This window comes from Condylura cristata, unplaced genomic scaffold, assembly GCF_000260355.1.
Source record: "Condylura cristata isolate star-nosed mole 26May11 unplaced genomic scaffold, ConCri1.0 scaffold00004, whole genome shotgun sequence".
NCBI classification, from domain to species: Eukaryota; Metazoa; Chordata; class Mammalia; order Eulipotyphla; family Talpidae; genus Condylura; species Condylura cristata.
In genome coordinates, this window is record NW_004567105.1 from 47,741,347 (window position 1) to 47,763,215 (window position 21,869).

Below are 21,869 nucleotides of genomic sequence, written 5' to 3' on the forward strand. Positions count from 1 at the left end.
CTGGGATCGAAATTACGCTAAGGCACGTGTGGCCAGTTTCGCAGCACTGTGCCTTACCCTGTTGTGACACCGGGGAGTGTCCACTTCAGACACGTGTAAGTGAGTCAAATGTGGAAGGATTGTCTGGTGTCTTCAGTAGTTATAATCATTCTTAGCTTAACTTATTGAAGAAAGCCAAAACTATTTTTAATTTCTTTCTTCCTCCTTTGTTCTACTGCTGACTATATGAAAAACTAAATCTTCCTCCGCTCAGTAAATGAGCACTAACCAGGTGCTATTCAGTCTGCGGGGCCTTGAGGACATGGGCAATGGGTTGTAGCCATCAGTCTCCAAAGGCTCCCAGAGCAGTGGTCAGTGCTTGTAGTGAGTACAGGAAGAGGGAACGTGAAAGAGAGAGAATGTGGGGGCACCTCGGTTATAGATGGTCACATAAGGCCAGCGAGTGTACAGTAGCTGGCACTCTAGCTCAGGCAGAATGCATTGGATTTGAGATTTGCAACTCTTCCCCTCAAGCCGGAGATTGGATAAAATGTTTTAGAAAGTCAGTGTATGAGGAGAGGACACACTTGAGAAAAAAATATATTTACTGATTGATTGGTAGTCCTCTCAATCAAGAAATGGTTAATAGGTTCCTTAGATTCAGTTTGATTTGAAAGTTACTTATTTTTCATGTAGGACATAGTTTAAACTTTTGAGGCAACTCCTTCATGTATGAACAACTGACAAGCTGACTGTCTTTTACAATTATTAATATATTTTTTGACTCATGCCTCTTTTCTCTGAAATATGGTTATTTATATTAGATTTAACAAAAATAAGCATACCGTGAATAACATGTCTAAAATGTGTTCTGATAAAACACCTTTTCACCCCAAGGATTTATTGAGAAGACAAAAGACTCTAGAAAAACCACACTAAGAATCGGAGAAAGACAAACTTTCTCCCGGCCTTGAATAGATATTAGACCTGAAGATTTCAGAAAAGTTGGAGAAGAGGATGAGGGGACAGGAGGGAAGAAGAGCACAGTGGTGTCTCTGAGAGGACTCTGGGATCTTTGGTGGTGGGCAAATTATGGTGACTACACCTGAGGGGAGAAGTCCTGTGTGTGAAAACAAACAAGGATGTTTAAAAAAAATGAAAATATTACAAAATGAGTAAAGTCAAGACAAAGCTTGACAAAGCCATGACTGAAAGCTCACAAGTTCTCAAGACTGTCTTAATTACTGTCTATGCTATTAATTTCTAAAATATAGACATTACGCATTATTAACACATTCTTCTAGAATGAAAGCTGATGGATAATCTGAGGGGGCAAATTAACACAGGTCATTCTGCCTCCAGCTGTTGTCTCTGCAGCTAACATTAAGAACCTTATTTGGGGCCCTCTCTGGTGGCGCAGTGGGTTAAAGCACAGCACTGCCAGCTAGCGGCAGCTGCTTCAGTGCTGATTGGATCCCGGCCCGGAAGTGATCCACATGGCGCGGCAGACCTCTCCTGTCTCCCCCGCTGCACCCCTCAGCCCTGTACGTCGTCGATCTGCCTGTTCTGTTCCCCATACTGCCTCTGGTGAATCCTCTCACCCTCCACATTTCTGACCTGTACCCCAGTTCTGTATGCATGAATAAATATTTAAAAAAGAACAGATGCTTCTGAAAATTAAAAAAAAAACTTATGTATAATTATTGAGATTAGTTATTGAAATTCAAAAAATCTTAACCTGTTAAAACATTTTTAGAAGATATTTTTAAATATGTTGGGTTCATGTATAGCTCCCCAGGGGTATTTGATCTTAGCATTTTAAATTTTATATTTATAACCAAAGTTGATAAAAAAAAAGTTGTATGTACTGGGGTTATAAACAGAAGTAGTAGTTGGCAATAACAAACGGGCAAACTGTAAGTTACCACAGCAATTTTTTTTTTTTTTTTACTTATTTGTAACTTATTTTGAACAGATTAGAAAACAAGGAAACTAACTTCAACTTCCTACAGGCCCTGCTATTTTTATTGTTATTCGTGGTCAGATTTTCAATAATTTAGTGTGTTGTCTCTGGAATAAAATTAAGGCACATTCTGTTTCCAAATCTGGCCGGTTCTCTCATGTAGATTTTATATCATCTATTTTATAACATGCATTCCTTATAGATCTGTAACACATGTATAATCATGTGTAAGCTCTGCTCCAAAAGAGTGTATATTCATTTTATACATCAATAAAGAATAATAATGACTGTCCCCCCAAATTCTGTGTAGTATATGCATTAGTTTCCCTTTATCCACAGGAGTCCTTCCCATGGAACTGGACAGTACCAAACACTAAATGTACTGTTTGTTTCCCATCTATAATATACCTATGATGAAGTTCAATTTACAAATTACGCAGAGAAAGAGAGTAACAACAATTAATAATAAAATTGAAAATGGAAAAATATATCATAATATTTCACAGGAGGGGAATGGGATCAAAAATGGGGGGACAGTCTATGGTGATGGCACATGGGTGAATTGGTGGTGGGAAGGCCACAGATTTACAACTGAGATGGAAAAAGGCACAAAATGATGTAAAAATAAACTATTATAATAATAAAAACAAAATATAATAAAAGTCAGATGATTCTTTCTCATTATATGTAGTATTTTTAGACAAAGGTTGACCACAGTTTAATTGAAAACATGAAAATTGAAACCTCAAGCCAGTGAGACACTATTGCAACTGTAGTGGCATTAATATGCAGAGGTTTTAGGCTTCACAGGAAGTTAGGTTGATAAAGTCTTAAGTTTGGAAGTGAGCCAGGTATCCACTGATGAATGAATAAATAAATAAAATGCAGTTCACAAAGATAATGTGAGGTTTTTCAGTCTTCAAAAGGAGGGAGTGTAATTCTGACATGTGCATCAGTATGAATGAATCTTGAGATACTGTGCTAAATGAAATTAGCCATCACAAAAGACAAATATGTAATATTTCACTTAACATGACACAAGTAGAATCACGAATTTCAAAGTGATAGAAAGTAGAAGGGTGAGTATCAGGAACTAGTAAGTGCTGAAGAGTGAGTTGTTAGCTAATACATAATTCTCTTTAAAAGGATTAAAACGTTTTTGGAGTTTTGCTGAACTACACCCTTAAAAATAGTTGAGATGGTGACTTTTATGTTATGTGTGTTTTTTAGAAAGGAAGTTTTAAAGTATCTCAGATAAGATTTGATAGATTTGTGTGGTAGAAAGGATGTAAAGGTTACTTCTGTCATATAGTTTCTCATTATCAATCAGTAATTCAGCCATTATTGACTAAGTTCTGTAGGAGCTCATACGTAGTTTTTTTTCTTTTTGCGTATAAGAGCTAGGTTTTAGGCCAGCGGTGTTGGGGGTGAGAGGATTCACCAGAGACAGAGTGGGGAGCAGAACAGTTGGATCTATTGAAATACACTGCTGAGGGGAGCAGTGGGTGAGACTGGAGAGGTCTGTCTGCTATGCTATATGTGGGTCAGCTCCCTGGCCAGAGATCAGTGTCAGGCCTTAGTGGTGATAGCACTGAGACTTAACCCCGATGCCCCCAAGGAGGTCCTAAATGCCACATTGTCCAGGGGAGATTCTGGCCCCCATGCAGCTCACATCAGAAGCTCATAATAACAACCAAGACAAAACAGAAGTCATTAGTGAGTTATTAACTTTAACTCTATTCAAATAAATTCAACTTGGATTAAATGAGTGTTTAAGAAAATCTAAGAGTACTTGAAAAACAATGGGAGAATTGTTTTAAATTCTCAGAGTGTGACCCAGCCTTTTTAAGGTCTGATACAAATCCAGGAGCCATAGAAGAAAACAATAACATTATTTTTAGCAGATTTCCATGTGGTCAAATTAACAAAAACATAGGCAAAAGATAAATACTAAGGGTGAAAAATAATTTGCAATTTATGTGATATAAATTTCCTTCATGTAAAAATACCTTATAAATTAATAATAAGAAGAACAAAATCTTTAGAGGAAAGCAGACAAAATTTACTGAAGAGGGAATACAAATGTTTTACAAGCACATAAAATAATGTTCAAACTGATAATGAGAAATTGAAATTACAACTCTGTATGAGATACACAGTTCAACTAACACGTTGACAATGATCCAGAAGCTGATGGTTGTGGTTTAGAACACTAATTCCTGATACTGGTTCCTAGAAGGGGAAATTAGGCACAGTTTCTACCAAGAACAGCTGAACAGAATCTTCTTTGATTTTAAATGCCCACACTTCTTTTTGTTCCAAGCTAGGAAATTTATCTTACAGATGTTTAATCACATGTATGATTTATATATGGAGTTAAAGCAACATTTTAAGTAATATGAAACTGATGGGACTAAATGAATGAAGATAGATATATATATGCACAATAAAATATTATGCAGTTATGTAAATGAATAACAATATTCTATTGTTTTTGCTAATGAAGACTCTCAAAATCTATTAGTAAAGAAATGAGGTATAGAACCAAGTTTTGTTTTTTAAGAACAATGGAAAAAGACTGTACATATTTGCATATCATAGAATATTTCTTAGTACCAACTGGTAATTTGGTTTTTGGAGGTGAAAAGCTGAGTACATGGGGATTTGGGATTTGGTGAGATTTCAAAGGGAGACTTTAGTGTGCTTTGGTGATTGTGTTATGTACATATATTACCTAACCACAAGAATTTTTTTTTTCTTATTATACATATTTACTTACTTATGTCCAGTAGTTTCAAATAGGGATTGGAAGAAGCTCTTAATTGTATGGAAAATAAATTAGGGTAATGTGAGTTTCATCCTCAGGAGTTCTTCAGTCACTGTTGGAACAAACAAACCACTCTCATTATTTTTAACAGTGTGGTTTTATTCTGGAGAGTTGTTACATATGTGCTCCAAGAGCTGAAAAGTATAAGAGTAGACAGAGAGGCAACAATAGCTAAATGACAATAGAAAATTGCTATTGCTTGCATGTTCCAGAAACAAGATGAGACCGTGGTGCTACTGGAACTTAGCTGGAGTCCTGGATGACTTCTCTGGTGGGAGGTGAAACCATCAGAGGAGATTCTGCCAAGGCAGAAAGAGGGGTAGAGATACCCCAACTTTTCCTTTCTGCCCACCTCCTTTCTCCTATGATGTCTTGCCATTGAATGAACTGAGTTGAAAGCTAGCTGGCCCAGGAAGCTTGGAAAGTCAGCCTCTAAGTGTCAGCTCCTCTGGCATGCAGAAACGGTCACTGGGAAAAGCTAGAAATAGATCTACGAGGAAATACTGAAGAGCTGGAACAAAAATAGGACAAAAAATAAGCAAATATATAGCAAGAAGAAAGTCATGGCCAACAAATAAAATGCAATGAAGAATGAGCCCAGTATCCAACATTCAGTGTGACTTCAGTCTGCTCTGTTATATCCAAAGTTGAGTTCACAGTAGCCTGCGAATGTCTTCCCAGGGCATGCCTCACTTACGATGTCTTTCCTACCACCAGCACACAAGATGCCAGTCTGTTGTAGCATAGCTAATTTTAATAATTCTGGTTTGAACAAAATGAATGAGTGAATTACAAGCAGAGTGGGGAAATGAAGTTGGAGTGTATACCATCAGACAGACTTTGGCTTTTCTGCCTTTTCTGCCTTTTAATGGGTTAGAGCTTTTGGGACCAAGTGTTTTTGAACAGTACTTTTCAGTAACTGTACTATTTAGGATTTGCATCTTCCTGATTTGCAACAATTTCTATTAGACACTGTAATTGTTTCACAGATTATAGGTTTGGACTGATGACTGTTTCATTCCAGTATAATAAGGGACAACAATGTTGTTATTGTAAATTCTCAAAATCATGTTTACCTTTTGCTTAAATGGAGCTTGTTTGTATTAATGATTGTAGTTTATACTCAGCTAATAATGACATGATAATTTACAAAAATATTAACAACATTTTTAGTCTATACTGCATATATTTTGTTGATAATGGTCTTTTTTGGTGTCTGGAGGAAATTTGAGCAATTGCTTTACTGAATAGCAGTAGATAATTAAAAGGAATGCTTTTCTGTTTTTCTTTAGAAAACTAAACTAAAAATAAAGACATCGTTTGTTATTTTTAAGATTTCATTAATTCAACAAAATAAATGTTCTTTTGCTGCTTTGGTGTAATTTCATTTTACTTGATCACATTTAGGCTGCAGATCAAATTAAGAAGCTGTATAATCTCTTCCTGAAAATTGATGCTACTCAGGTGGAAGTGAATCCTTTTGGTGAAACTCCAGAAGGACAAGGTAAAAAGAAAAGAAAAAACATATTAATATAATTGTTTATGCAAATTATAAATTTAATTGTACAAAAGACTGTAGAAACATTTTGCATTAATTTCTTTAAGTAATTTAACTTCTGCCATAGTTTCAAATGCTCCCAGGATTCAGTTGAACATTTCAACACCTTAATTTGTTTGTAGCTGATTGCCAAGTTTTAGAGGAAGCTACTTCTTGTTTTATTTAGAGATATTCCTCCACTATCCCACCTTTTTCAGGCCCCTCTTTGCTGCTATTGGCGTAAAGATTTGGGTGAGAATAGAAGCCGCTACACTGGGTTTAATGAATGCACCTGTTTTTATGGAACTGGATCTGTTTTGAAGCTTCTTAATTTGCCTCAATCTGTCATCACAGTGAAGCCCCCTGGTGCTTTACCATCCAGTTATTTCTCTTAACTTGGTCAGCAAATTCAGCTTAGGTGGAGTAAGGAGACATTTTTGTGGGGAGATTTATTCTGTCCATCAAGTAGCTGTAGAGAATCAAGTAGCTGTAGAGAATAGATGACCATTTTCTATATTAGTCCCACTACCATTGCCTTGTCTCTGAATTCAAATATTCAGTGAGGTCTTATTAATTTGATGGCAAAAGCTGAAGAATGTGTTTGGGGATGGACAGTGGGCTCCAAGGTGGATAAAAGTGTAATGCCAGGATGTAAGTTTCTCAAACCTTTGCTATTTAAAATATGTTTTACTCCTCACTGTCTTGAACCTGCTCTCTTAGATATTGTAGTCAGTCAGTAAATGAGGATTTGCCCTGGATTGGTAAATGAGCTGACTTATTAAATTTAAGTATGACCAAGTTGTAAGGACAGAGTACAATGTTTTCCCCTTAGTATTTTCAGTGACTGTTGACTCAGTTGCAGAGCTGGGTCAAACTTTAGCCTCAGACCTTTTTTTATTTTTAAATCTGAAAGAATAGTCAAAATGAAACACATTTTTTAGGGTGATTTTCAACATGAGGTGACTTTTATATATGTTAAGTATCCATTGCCAATCCCTTATATAAAATGTCATTCCTTTTCTTGGGTAGTAGAACAGTAGTCCAGAAGTAAATATTTCAGGTAAGAAGAGCCAAAATATCTCATGTTTAAGAAACAATTGAAAATAATGTATTTTGTGTTTTACACAAATGCCTACTAGATAAAAATATGAGTTAGGTCATTTATAAGCAGGCTGTATTTATAAATATGTTTAAAGAGGAGTCTGACTGTGAAGTCATCAGTATTTCCTAAAAAGAAGAAAGGAAAGGGACAAAACTATTTTTTGGGGTCTGTATTCCCAGCACTGTGATAAACTTTTGTATTCATTTTTCCTACTTGCTGTAACCTTGTTACCAGCACTGGGGCTCATAGTCAGCTGTGTCTGAATATAGTGTCATGTAATTGTGAGATGACAGATTGACTTATAGTGGCCTGCCACCTTTTCTACTTTTTCCTTCTTAAACTCTGAATTTGTCTTTATCAGAGTAAATCTATCTAATTTGGGAATCTCAGTTAAAATTCATGTTGCATTGAGTGGCCGATAATTAAATCTAAGAAATGAAAGAGAGGAAGTTCAATACAAGTCCGTAAAGATCATGTATTCCTTTTCAGCTAGTCTGCGCAAGCAACCTGGTTATTTCACATTCTAAAGAGAAAAAAGGGAAATTTGGCCATGGAAAATGATAAAATTCAGGCTGAAATACTGTTTTTATTCATTCCTTTAGGAATTTGTCAGTCAAGATTGTGGTCTGGCATCAGGGAACAGTGGTGTGAGAATCTTCTAGAGAATATTTATAAAACCTCATGAATTCTGAAGTTTTCTTCAAAATTATTCAGAGAAAGGACAATTTTGGAAAGAACAGTCATAAAATATATTCCAACTATTACAGGCCTTTCAAACATAAACCTTTTGTATATTTTTATAGCAGAATTATCTTTAGCTATTAATTTGTTCATTGTACCATAAAAGTTCATCAACTGAATTATAATTACAATTAAATGAGTGTGTTGGTTTATAACTCTAATGAGTGGTAGTCAAATTAGACCCAATTAGGAAAGGGTGATTAATAGCCAAATGTACAAATTGATTTTCCTCATTGTCACAATCCCCTAAAGCAATCTTTTCTATAATAGGAGCTAAAAAGCAATCATCTATATCTTAGCGGTTATTGATAATTTAAATATGTATTCCCTGAATATTAATATTTTTAATGTTATTTCCATTAGATCGGTCATAGAATACATAGCTTTTCATTGTAAAACTAATAATCGAGCTTTTAATTTAGAAGTTTAAGGAGCTTGATATTACCCAAAACAGGCCTACTTTATTCATGGCAGAGACTGTTAGAAACAGAATTTTTTTCAGTCTTACTTGGATTGATGGAAGCCAGGTGATTGATCATATAATTGCATGATAGATGATATTGATTGAAGGAGCAGCAGTGACCTTGATAACATCTGTGCTAGGTCATCCATGAGGATTTATGGCATCGAGAAATAGCTGCTGTTTAAGAGCTGATTTTTCCATGTGATTAATAATCTAATTCAAATAATATAATTTGGCATTATTGACTAGTATAATTCAGTGGACTATTAAGATGAAAATGGTTGGTAGTGACAGTAACTTTCATTGGCTCACTGTTTGCTAAAAAACAAAACAAAACAAAAAAACAAACCTCGTGGTGAGGGGTGAGATATATGTATTATAGCTAATTCATATAATGGGGAAATATGAATGCCTGGCTTAACGCATGAAGAGAATTAGGAATTATTTGGTTTTTCCACCTGCTTGCCTTTGCATGTTTTTTTTTTTTTTGGGTGCACTGGCCTGTCTAGAACTAACAGCAAAGATATTTCCCACTTTTCTTCACTCTTTTACAAGAAACCATAACAATCCTATGAAGTGATACTGATTGGCCCTGCTTTGGTAACATGTACATATCTAAATCACTTATTAAGCTCGAATAACATGGGATAGAACAAAGGAACATTGAATCAAAGCATGCCTAGATAGAGTGAACTTTTATTGAAATGAAAGTATACTTTTAAATAGTCAAGGCACTTTTATTTTGCTTGCTTCTCCAAATTGCAGTGCCAAAATAAGTCATTAAAACTGTGGCCAAGTAGACTCGAGGTTTTCTTTGTCATTATTTATTTATCTACCTGTCCATTCATTTATTTTGATACGCCATTGAGAGATTTTATATCCTACTTCATTTCTTACTACTTTCAGGGAGAGACATCCGTCTGCACAAACTCCTTTCTTTGGTATCTTTAGAATAATATTCCATTGGATATTTTATCATCTGGTAATGTTTGTCATTGTTTAGAGACTTTTTTAAAACCGATGTAACTGACATTTAGCATACTGATTTGATAAATGTATGTATTACAAAGTCATCACCACAGTGAATCTACTTAACATCTCTGTCTGTTTCTCACTACTTGGAGTGCAGAATGCTACTTCTAATGTCCAAAGACCAGAGATGCCACCAAATATCTTACAATGCACAGCACTACTCCGTAGTAGAAAATCATGTCCCTCATCTTTCAGTATTCCTGAGATCAAGAAACTCCCGCACTAATAAGCATGTTTGTCAGTATAGCCCAATCCATTCACTGATCTAACAACATGAAACCCAATCTAAAGCAGTTATGACATGGCCAAGATTGCCTAAGCTTTCAGGCCAGGTAGTCCAAAGTTAACTGGCACATTAAATCCCTTTCCTCAGATTAATTTCCCTAAATAACCACCCTGTTGCTTCGTGCTGGCAAGTACCCATGTTAGTGGTGGGTGTTTCTATCTATATACACAAGACTCTATTTTCAAGAACATTTTCAGTTTTCTACCTCCCCCTTGAATACCCCCACCCACCCCATGTCTATTTTCTCTTTTCACAGCAACTAAAGAAAAGTTCTCAAAAGTATACAACTCTTGGAGCATCAATATTTAATGGGAAGTGGGACTAATTTGAAAGTATCAGCATTTTAAGACCATCTTGGCAAGGCACATTTGTAGCACATTATGGTTATTTATCACAAATCAAATGCAGTACATTGCTTGAAGACAGATTATTTTTCAAACTAATTATGACAATCTTATTTCCTACTGTTTTTATGTTACTTTTATGTGTGAGTCTCCCATTTGAAATGTATTTTTCTTTTGTTTAATTCTGTGGCACATTCTTCTGTTAAAACTCTAGGGTCAAAGGCCTCTCTCTGCCAGTCATGTTCTTCATGGAAACTATGGAATTAGCAGCTCGTACCACTAAACAAAACAACAAAAACACCCTGTGAATTTAAGTACTGCAGCTTTCTTTGATATTTGTTCAGAAGAAAAATTCATTTGTATAATCTATCAAGCATGTAACAATGTGCTTTTGATGGTGAAAATTGTTTTATAAATATTAATAGGTGTATTTTATCACCTACTTTGTACACAGATTGGCCTTTGTTCAAGATGAATTTTCTATAAAATTGAGGTTTCATTAATGTGACATTGAAAATCTTAATGTCTGAACCAAGCTCAGGACCTCCAAAAACACATTATACCATAGATTTTGTTGCTGTTTGTTTCTTTGTTTCATTAAATGAAAAAGCTGAGGTTTGAGCAAGCAAGTTTATTTTATTGCCTTGCTGTTGACATAAACATCAATTCATTTTTACCCAGCGGTCCTGAAAGTTACTGGGAGGACTCTTAATAGGGGAAATAAACATGTTCAAATCCATCAATATTCAGGGGTAACTCCATTCCATTGTGCAAGTTGCACTTTTTTTTTTTTTTTTTACTTCGTGTTATATTTTCTTGTCTTCATGCCAGTAGGATGCACTTTTCTAAGTACCTGACAGATATGATACCTAGGGTTGATTGTGTCAGTTGTCAAAGCAGGATGCCAATGTAATGGGAACTGAGACTTACCAATGACTGGCAACCATTTTCTCTGAACGGCCAGTAAGTAAATAATTGGGATTGGCAGGCTCTGTAATATCTCTGTTGCAACTAATCTCTGCTGTTGCCTTGGGACAGCACCCACAGAAGTATGGAAACAAGTGGCTGTGACTGCTTTCTGTTACAACCGTATCACCAAAACTGGCAGTGAGTGGCCCTGAGGGTCGTAGTTTGCCCCTCCCCCCTCACTTAAGATTCTCATTTTGACCTCCTGTATATTGATCGTTAGCTATGCTGACCTTGTGTAAAGAACTGGTGTCATGAGGGTCACTAAAAGCATTTCTTTTCAATTTACTCTTGTAGTCAAAAATCTTTTCTCTTTCTTTTTTTTTTTTTAAGAGTTATTTATTTATTCATACAGAACTGGGGTACAGGCCAGAGATGCGGAGGGTGAGAGGATTCACCAAGGACAGAGTGGAGAGCAGAACAGGCAGATCGAGGAAGTACACTGCTGAGGGGAGCAGCGGGCAGGTTAGAAGAGGTCTGCTATGCCATGTGAATCTCCTCTGGAGCAGGCGGGGATCCAACTCATGCAGAAGTGGCTCAAACTTCTTAGAGCAGTGCTTTAACCGGCTGTGCCACCAGGGAGGGCCTTTTTTTGTTGTTATTTTAAAGCCTGAAATGCCAACTATTAAATTACTGCTGGTATGAAAAGTCTATGTATTCAGAAGATGGTGTTTTATTGAGAACCATGTGTGTGTTTGTGTGTGTGTGTGTAGATATATAAACTACTGTATGTATTAGTTTAGATTCATACTAAGTACAAGTCTGGAAATAAAAGTGAATGGGACAAAGAGCAGGTTACTTCTAGTGTAAGGAAATGAGCAAAATCTTATAGCCTAGTGGGAAACTGTAAGAAAGGACTGTACAGATAGGAGATGGTGGTGCTAATGCTAACAGCCGTGAGTGCCAGCTGTTTGTGAGGCTCTGTGCTTTGCCTGTCTTCTTCCATCAGTACTATGTAGTTAAAAGCACTGTGTTCTCCATTTTATAGACAAAGTCATTGAGCCTAAGAGAGATTATGGCTGACTAGCCGTTGGAGACAGAGTTGTATTAACACACAGGTGTTCTAGATGCCAGATTCTACATTAAGTGGTCAAGTTCAAGGGAAAAAAAATTAGTTGATACAACATGAAGACCAACACACTTTATGTTTGGGACTACTTTTAAAATAATTATTTAGCAGATATAACAAACGTGTGTGTAAGAGAGTCCACATGCCTTCTTAAATGCTTTAATTCGCTATCTCTCTCATCCTTGCCCCCAAAGATTTAGGTTTTGAAGGTGCCAACTTAGCTTTGGATCTGCTTAACTGAATTTTGATGGGTTCTTATGTGCTTTTCTCCCCAACAGCCCCTGCCATAGTAAGACCCTTCTAGGCACACTTCTAGAATGGGTGTAAGGCAACCTTACTTCCATTTAATATAGTATTTTTAATTTCCCAAAGGACTGGGACATGAATTCAGAGAGCTAGTCATTTAATTTTCTCTACAGAGAGGGAACAGTTTATCAAAGCATTATCATAGGTAGACCTTTTGTCTCAAAAACATGATACCTGTATTTGCACTTTTTATTCTACCTATTGATACCACTTATAACCCATAATCACCATTTTCAAGCTGTGGGTTAACTATAAAGTTCCCTCAAGGTGGTCCCCAAATGATGAACTCATTTCTGTACATGCAATATACATCATATCATGGGAAAGAGCATTTCTTGGAAATCTGACTTGGCAGGCAGTTAGTTGGTTCTGCCATCTGAACTTTGCATGCATATCCATTATTATTTTTTTTCTCTCTCTCTCTTAAGTAGCTTATAACTGTAGTCTCTGTAAGGGGCAAAGAGCAGCCTGGACTTATTTTGATTTACTGGCTTATTGATCTTAACTAATAATTCTTTTATTTGAAATTCTTCACTTAGGAAGTCAATTTGATAGCCTTTGCCCATTCATTTTGAAGGTGTCAGTTATAAGTAATCTTGCCAATGAGTAATGGAGTTGCTGAAATTACTAATAAATTAATTAAAATGTATTTATAAAAACAGTGGAAAGCCTAGAATGAGGTTGCTTTTGCATTGATTATTATAACAGTCATTAACTGCTGAGAAAATGCTGTTGTAGCAACCAGAAACACTGGTTGATTCCTTTGATAATTGTAGGATTCTATCATTAAGCCACTTCAGTATTCTGGAAAGTAATTACTCATTTGCTACATGTATTCACAGTGTGTGGGTAAGTGGTTGGACATTTTGTGGCAAGATTAAGGACTCAAGCAGACATTTACTTGCATATAAGCTACTCTCCTGTCAGTCAGTGCTACTTTAAGTAATTTGTGGGTTGGACTTTTATTTATGCAGAGTATTCTTAGATGTTAGTATACCAATTCTGCACAGGTTTGTAGCAAAGTGCTTGATAATTGTGTGAGAAAGACTCTTAAAAAAATCTTTTACTTCAGATCTTTAATCCCTAGATTCTATAATTTTACGATATTTTTTTCATCATGGGAAACACATGAAGAAACACAGACTATGGCATTGTTTTTGTCTGAAATATGCCAGGGTTATGTTCCCTTTAAAATGTTAGGGGTCTTATCGGCAATGCTGGGAGAGGATGGATAATACACCAAGTTCTTGGCAATAGACACCTGCCTGTCAATATCCTAAGTAAAGTAAAGAAGGCTGTGATGGCATGTCATGTGGAATTATATCTTTTATTTTAAGAAATATACTAAAAGAGATTTCAGATACCCGAAAGCAAGATGACCCTACTGCCTGTCTTTCCAAATTATTGACCTAGGAGTTTCTACTGTGCATATAGCATAGAGGTTTTGCTCTATCTCTATCACCCTATAAGCTTGCTGTGTGCAAGACTCTTGGACAATACAGTTGGCAATTTCTTCCAGCACCAGAGAGTGAAGACAGTTGTGGTGATGATGCCTTATTATATCTGACCAGTCTTGGAATGTTGTCTTTTATGGCTTGACTCAAGAGTCGTAAGGTAGTGCTACATGCATGAAGGTGGTGGGCCTAGTTTTAGCAGACCCCAAAGAATATCCCTCATCAGACTAAGGGTTGCGCTTTCCATCTTCCAGCTAAGAAAACAGGTCTGAGGGAGAATAGGTTACTTTTAGTACAGTTACAGAGTTAAAAATCAACTAAAAACTTGATTTTGGTCCAGTGTTTTTTCCAATAAATCTTTCAGAAGTAGTAGTTAAGATGTTAATTAAATAAAAATTACACTTTGCAACAACATGTGAATTGGTGGTGGGAAGTCCTTATGGATTACAACCTAGCTGGAAAAAGTGAACAAAATGAAGAACAATGTAAAAATGAATGAATAAATGAATGAATAACTTATAGATTCTTAAGAGATATTCAAGTATATTCCTGTTTTCCTTTAGTTGTCTGTTTTGATGCCAAGATAAACTTCGACGACAATGCAGAATTCCGACAAAAGGACATATTTGCTATGGATGACAAATCAGAGAATGAGCCCATTGAAAATGAAGCTGCCAGATATGATCTAAAATACATAGGATTGGATGGGAACATTGCATGCTTTGGTAAGAAAACAGTTCTGTCAAAAAATGCTCTTTGAGTTTTTCAGAAATTCATTTCTGAAATTTCAAAATCAAATTGACTTCTGAAATGTTATTTCTTGCTAGCAAGTCAAATATATATAATTCTTGTTTATTTTTGTTCTTTGTAGCCGAAAAAATCTTAGGAGAGAACCAAAATTTCTTCTTGAAGTTTATTTTAGTCAGTGGTCAGCGGTCACTGATTTAGTTTCTCAGTTTCTCAGCTTTGGTATTATTGACATTCTGGGCTAGACAATTCTTTGCTGTGGAGGACAGCCCTGTGCATTGTAAAATATGTAACAGTACCTCTGGCCTTTAGGTGCCACTAAGCTGCCTTGCAGTAATGATAACCCAAATGTTTCCAGATAATGCTAAGTATTATTTGATAGGCAAAATCACCCCAGAATTTAAACTTCATTTAGTAAAAATGAGAAGCTTTGATACTCCTGTGGATGTAAATATAATAGAAACTATTATGAAATTTGTGATTATGATAAAATTGTTTCGCAAGGAAGTAGAAGGCAGCATATATTATACTGCTTTGCATAATAGCCAAGTGAATGATAAAGTGTTTAATCTGTTATACAGGTTTATTAATAAAACAATTGATTTTATCATATTTGTCTAAGTTTGAGATAAGCATGGGTCTGTAGAAGCAATACATTTACTGTTGTTGTCTACTGCTTATAGTAGTGAGAGGCTTATATGCTTCTGTGTTTCTGATGGAACCAATTCATTGCACTAGAAACTTAGGTCTTTATTTTAATAGGATTTAAATACAAAAGATATGTGGCTCATTAAACCAAGAGTATCATTATAGTCAGAACTAAACAGACCTCATCCAATAGTTTGCTGTTCAATACAAAAGAAAATTACTTCCAATTACAAGTGATAACAAAAGCTCTTGCTTTGTATTGGAGCAATAACCTGATCACTTACATCATTCTGATCTTGATAAGCTCTTGTGCTCTCAGTATTTGTAGACATTTTAAAAAGGGAAGAATATAATGTTGTGTTTAGAACAAATTAAATACAGATTCCTAGCTATTTCTGTGGGAGTGTGCATGATTTGACCAAGTTAGCAGTCTCAAAAGCTACAATTAACACATTTAAATTTGTTTTAAGATTCTATTTAAATCATTTTTATTTTGCTTGCCCCGACTTACTTCAAATAAGTTTGTTCACAGGCTTTGTGTGGGGAATTCAAGCATCAGAAAAATTAAAGGACATATTACCTTAAGACTTTCTGTTTTGTTCAGGAGTCCCCCCCCTCCCCATCCCACAAACTGAGCTAAGTAAATTTATATAATTAAGTATAGGAAGCAAAATAAGTGTAATTGATTAATAAAACTTAACTCTGGAAAATGAGAATTTTGATGTGAAAAAACTCTTCAAAAGATCCTAAGATGTTGCTGTATTTTGGTTCTAGTTTTAATGATCAGGTTGCTTAGAGGATCACTGCTTACAGTAATTTGAAAACTTAACAGGGTAATAGGAATATTGCTGTGCTGCTGTCATTTGTTCCTTTGTTTTCTAAGTTTATCCAGATAACATGTACAAATTTGCACACAGACAGCATATCCATGATTGTAATAAGTACAGGAAACGTGGAACCCATTGAAGTTGGGACCCCTGTGGATCAACCCCAGAGGGATGCCATAATCAAAGGAAAATAGTCTCAGTGATCAAAAAATGGAAAGAAATTCAATCTTTATTGAGTCTCTTAAAGAATATTAAAAAGAATGCAATCCATGGGTCCTAACTACTTCTCATATCTTTATTCTGTCTTTCCCAATTCTTTGAAACTTTATACTTTATAGAACCTAAAACTCTTCTTCAACTACTGGTCTAAACTGATTACTTACTTACACTCTTCTTTCTGTTTCCCAGATTGATTTCTCAATAAATCCATCTTCCTGTTCTCAGGTATTTTTTTTTTTGGCTTATTTTTTGAATGTACTTTTACTGATTCTTTATCAAAGTCTACATATTTGTCTGGTTGAGCAGAATTACAAGCAGAACAGAAATTGACCTAGTAATAACAGGGTTCTTTTTGGGGCAATATGGGGAGGGAAAAAGTTTATGTACCTTTCCATGTTGCTAAATATATTCGGTTTTATGTGCCATTTGCATTGCACAGTGAATGGTGCCGGATTGGCCATGGCTACTTGTGATATCATTTTCCTGAACGGTGGAAAGCCAGCCAACTTTTTGGATCTTGGTGGTGGTGTAAAGGAATCACAAGTATATCAAGCATTCAAATTGCTCACCTCTGATCCTAAGGTAACCTCTTTGTAGGGAGATTATATAATATTCCCATTTCTCACCATCAATAACTGCTTTTCCTGCTTCTAAATTTTAATAAGCTTAATAGCCCTATATCCAAATCTCACCATATATAAAGTTGGAATACATAATGCTTTGCTCATCATGGGTGAGACTTGTAAGTGTTCCTGGATCTTATTCAGAATGTTATGATTACAAAGTTTTGGTAGGTGGGAGGAAATAAGAAAAAAAGAGGTGTAGTGCATGGAACAGTGAAACACTAATTGACATGAAGCAGTGTCTGGATAATTGATTAGTCTTAACATGGCTTAGAGAGGACTGAGTTTCAAATTCCTTTCATAAAGATCCTAAAGGTTATTATCATAAGATTGGAGAGTAAAGAAAGTTAGAGGTTTAAAATGGTATTTCAATGGAAAATATTGGTCCTAGTCTTTGTATGTTTATTAATTGTCATCTCTGGAAGTTATATATGTTAGTTTGTAATATGTATGCTAAGTACATGTAATATTTTTTCATATACATCCTTTTTTAAAACTAAAATGTAACTTTCACAACTATGACAGAGGCATAGTAGGTATTCAGTAAATATTCAATCATGTGAAATACTAAGATGCTTTGTTTCATTTCTATGTACTCATCATTTAGCATAACAAGATTTAGGTGGATATTTATTATATAGAAGATGCTATTTTGATATTCTAATGGTTCATGATGTAACTGAAGATATGAGTAATCTGGATCATCATTAAAAACATCATACATGACAATAATGCCAGAATATTTGAAAAAAGAAATGTGGTCTGAGCTTAATATGGAAACCTCACATTAATCAGTGTAATGGCAATAGACTTTTGAGGTTCACAAAGCAATATATGTTTTTTATTTGTACTATGCTTGTCTGTTTTCATTATGGCTTAGCTTGTGACCTCATGTTTTTGCTCTTTTCCTTCAGATATGAAAAACAAATAGTAAAATAGTTTTAGCTACTTATGTCTAGTTAACCAGTGCTATTCAGGAATGGCAGTTATTAAAATCCAAAGTCATCCACTCTTTACAAAAGTACTTGAGGTTATTTATTTCTGTTTTGTGATTGGTTAGTAGGAATATTATCAGTGACTTCCTATTCATTTATTATTTATCCTTTCATCCTACTCTTTGCTAAGGGAAGAATAATTTTCTTCCTGGAGATCTTCAGACTAACCAAACCTGTAAATACCATCGACATAACACATGATTCCTTAAACTACTTGAATCTCAGAGTACCCATGGGACAGGTAACTGTAATGAAATACTGAGCTTTTAGTATCTACTAAAATTCAGGCTACGAATAATAGAGAGCCATTTGGGAATTAAATCTACCAGGGCAATCATTGTGTTTTCTTTGGACCATCTTCTCTTAGCTGATTTTTACTTCTAATTTTATGGAAGTATAAGTGGGGATGAAAAATCACAAGCAGAGCCATTTTTTAAAAACAGTCTCTTCAAGAATTTTGATTTTACACTATGGAATATTTTTAAATGCTTGGTGTATTTAAACTTTTTTGAGATTGGTTGTCATCTTTAGTAGATAAAGGTATGTGGGAGTTATTTAATTTTTCTCATGCTAGAAGAGGAAAATGAATGCATAGCTCATCTCACGGTGTATTTTTCAAATCTTAAAATTTCAAAACCAGTAAAAAAACTTGGAAATATAATGGATATTTTCAATCCTGGCATTGTTTCACAGATTTCAGAAGAAAGAGGAAGGAAAAAAAAAAAACTATATAAAGGAATTGATTTGATTTTGCAAGGAAAATGGTTGTAGTTCGGTCAGTAATTATTTCAAGTAGAACCTCATCTGTCTGCCCAGAAGTAAGAGAGTCCCAAGAGACCAAAGCTAATTATTTCAAAGGTATTGATTTTCTTGTTAGATATACGGATTAGTTAGTTGAATACACCGAGCCTTGAAATTATAAAAGAACTGTTGTTGTTAAACTTAAATTAACTGATCTAGCAACTACTTGTTGATCACATATGTGACTAATTTTATTGATCAAGTATTAAATAATCATCTTTCAAGAAAAGATTATGATTGACATACATTTCCACTCATAATGTCAACCAAAGAACTAAAACATATATTTTTGCTTCACTATAAGCCCAAATATGATTTTCAGTGGGGCCTAACACAGTCCTATTTTAGTAATGTCTTCCTTCTTTGCCTGTAACACATAGCCTGCCAGACTGGGTAAAACAAGAATCTTTTCTTTCTTTCTTTCTTTTTTAAAGATTTATTTATTTATTTATGCATACAGAGCTGGGGTACAGGCTAGAGGTGCAGGGCCGGTGAGAGGATTCACCAGACACAGAGTGAGGAGCAAAACAGGCAGATTGACTAAGTACACTGCTGAGGGGAGCAGTGGGCGGATCAAGAGAGGACCACGCCATGTGGTCACCTCCGGGGCAGGCGGTAAGCGAACTCATGCAGAAGTGGCTTTAGATTCTCAGTGCTGTGCTTTAACCTGCTGCGCCACCAGGGAGGGCCTCTTTCTTTTTTTTAATGTATAGAGGGCACTCTGTTTTTGCTGCAGCCAACCTCGGTAACTGCTAAACAGAACTCACATTTATTATTAAGATGCAATAAATAGATGTTTGACAAAACAGAATACTTAAAAATCTCCATGCGATAGAGAAAATTAAAACATAAAATTATTATAAAGCAAGAGTCTTTTCAAGATAAATCACTCCGCTGGATTTATACGAACTATAACATAAAATATTTTGTAATTTTCTTATTTTCTAGTTGAAATTGAGATGTAAAAAGCAGTTGAGTTTTTCAGTGATGGTAGAATAGATCTGATCTTTTCTTCATTTTTAACTTACATAATTCTAGTCTTAAAAATCATAGGCCATCAAAATGATCTAAGACAAGAATTTCAAGTTTGTGGTAGGTAATCTGTTAAGAATTTAAACACATTTAAAGGAAAAGCACTGTAAAATGTTATGTTTTTATTTTCATGTATCATTCTTTGATTTTTATTTCTAATTCTAAACTTAGAATTCCAAAGGTATAAAAATGAGTACAACAACATCTGGAGTATGTAAAACATCTTGCACAAATGAATAAAAGAAAAAGACAGTTGACATGACTCTCAAAAGTCATGAGTTAGGCCAGAGTTAGGTAAATCTGTTTCCTTCTGTAGACTTGATTTTGGAAAACCATAGTATGTGCTTGGCATTGGTGAGGTCATTTTCCTTGATCTGACTGTTCCTGGTTTAGATCCACCTTTGAATCTTGTTTTCAAAGATTTTTCCATGCCCATGCACAAATGTGCTTCAGAAGCACGAAGTACCAGTTCAAGAAAACGGATTATTTGTGGGACTCTGTGCAGGACTACCTGGATATACCTTCTCTTTGTTATTTACTTAGTGACTGTGGTTCATTGAATTTGTTAATTCACTTCAGTGTATCTTAGTTCTCTCTCTTCATTATTAAAAAACATGATGACGGTACATTACCTAAGAGAGGCATTTTATTACATGAAACTTAGATCAAATTGTAGATGGTCTAATCAGTCACTGAGGCTACCAATGTTTTGTTCTCAGTTTGGAATTGTGGGAAATAAATGTTTGTTTAGCAAGCAACCCAGTCTGCGGTAGTTTGTTATACAAAAGCAGACCATGACAGCCACCGTCCCTTATGCCCCCCACCATGCCTCCTTTACCTTGCTTTCTCTCAAAGGTAGCTGTGATCATAACTTCTCATCTAACTTTATTTTGCCTTGTTTTGAGCGTAATACAAATGGAATCATGCTCTGTATTTTTTTTATGTTTTTCATTTTCACTTAACTTTCATTTGCAAGGCTCATCAACATTTTGGATAGCTGTGGTTCACTCATTCTATGAGAACTATTGCATCTCTCAGTTGATAGACATTTGTGTTATTGCCGGTCTTTATTATGAATGTTGTTGCTATGAGCATTCCTAAGTATGGCCTTTGGAGCACATTTTTCTGGTATAAATACTTGGAGCTAGAACTTTTGGATCACAGTGTTGCATATATTCAGCTTGAATTGATACTGCTGAACAGCTCTCCAGATGCACTAATTCACATTCTCAGAGCCCTGGATGGGAGTCCAGTTTCTGCACACCCTCACCAACATGTGATGCACTGTTCTATGTTAGTCATTCTGGTAAGCACTAGCTTATTTTGGTTTAATGCTTTTCCCTCATAACTAATAAGCTTGAATACCTTTTCTTGTATTTGTTAGCTGTCAGTATATGCTCCTCACATTCCTGTCACCTCATCTGTAAAATAAACCTCCACACGTTATCAGCTAATACAGTATATGTGTGTAAGATTCAATTTATAATGTTGTTTTCAGTGGCCAATTCCATTATAATCTGTAAAGCTCAGATTTAGAATTATTGGAACTTTAGGAAATAAAGTGTCATCTGTAGAAATGGGAGGTGTCTGAATCGGGTTCCTTGACATCAGTGATACTGCCTGTGCTACTTAGACACTGATAAAATATGTAAGCAATTTAGTAGCTTGCAATGATTTTTCAGACTCTCAAAAAAGCATACTTTAATGGATAATTAAAATGATCTTTGAAAGAACAAAAGAATATCATTTGATACATATTTGAGAAGATTCCAGCTTGTTTTTATTTTATTTATTTATTTATTTATTTTTGGTCTGTGGTATATACTTCAACAGTTTTTAGAATTAGAAGTAGAAAAGAAAATAACATACTTTATTTTTAGTATCAGATTTATGAAATATCTTGTTGTT

General features: G+C 35.2%; 1 protein-coding gene across 1 annotated transcript in view; it reads left to right on the plus strand.

Moving 5' to 3' along the window:
* SUCLG2 (succinate-CoA ligase, GDP-forming, beta subunit) overlaps window positions 1–21,869 on the plus strand; it is a 258,225-nt gene that overhangs the window by 140,060 nt on the left and 96,296 nt on the right. The window contains exons 7-9 of the mRNA XM_004675993.2: window positions 6,177–6,273; window positions 14,633–14,794; window positions 16,950–17,092. Coding sequence (XP_004676050.1) covers window positions 6,177–6,273; window positions 14,633–14,794; window positions 16,950–17,092 — 402 coding nt within the window. The remainder of the gene's footprint in view (window positions 1–6,176; window positions 6,274–14,632; window positions 14,795–16,949; window positions 17,093–21,869) is intronic.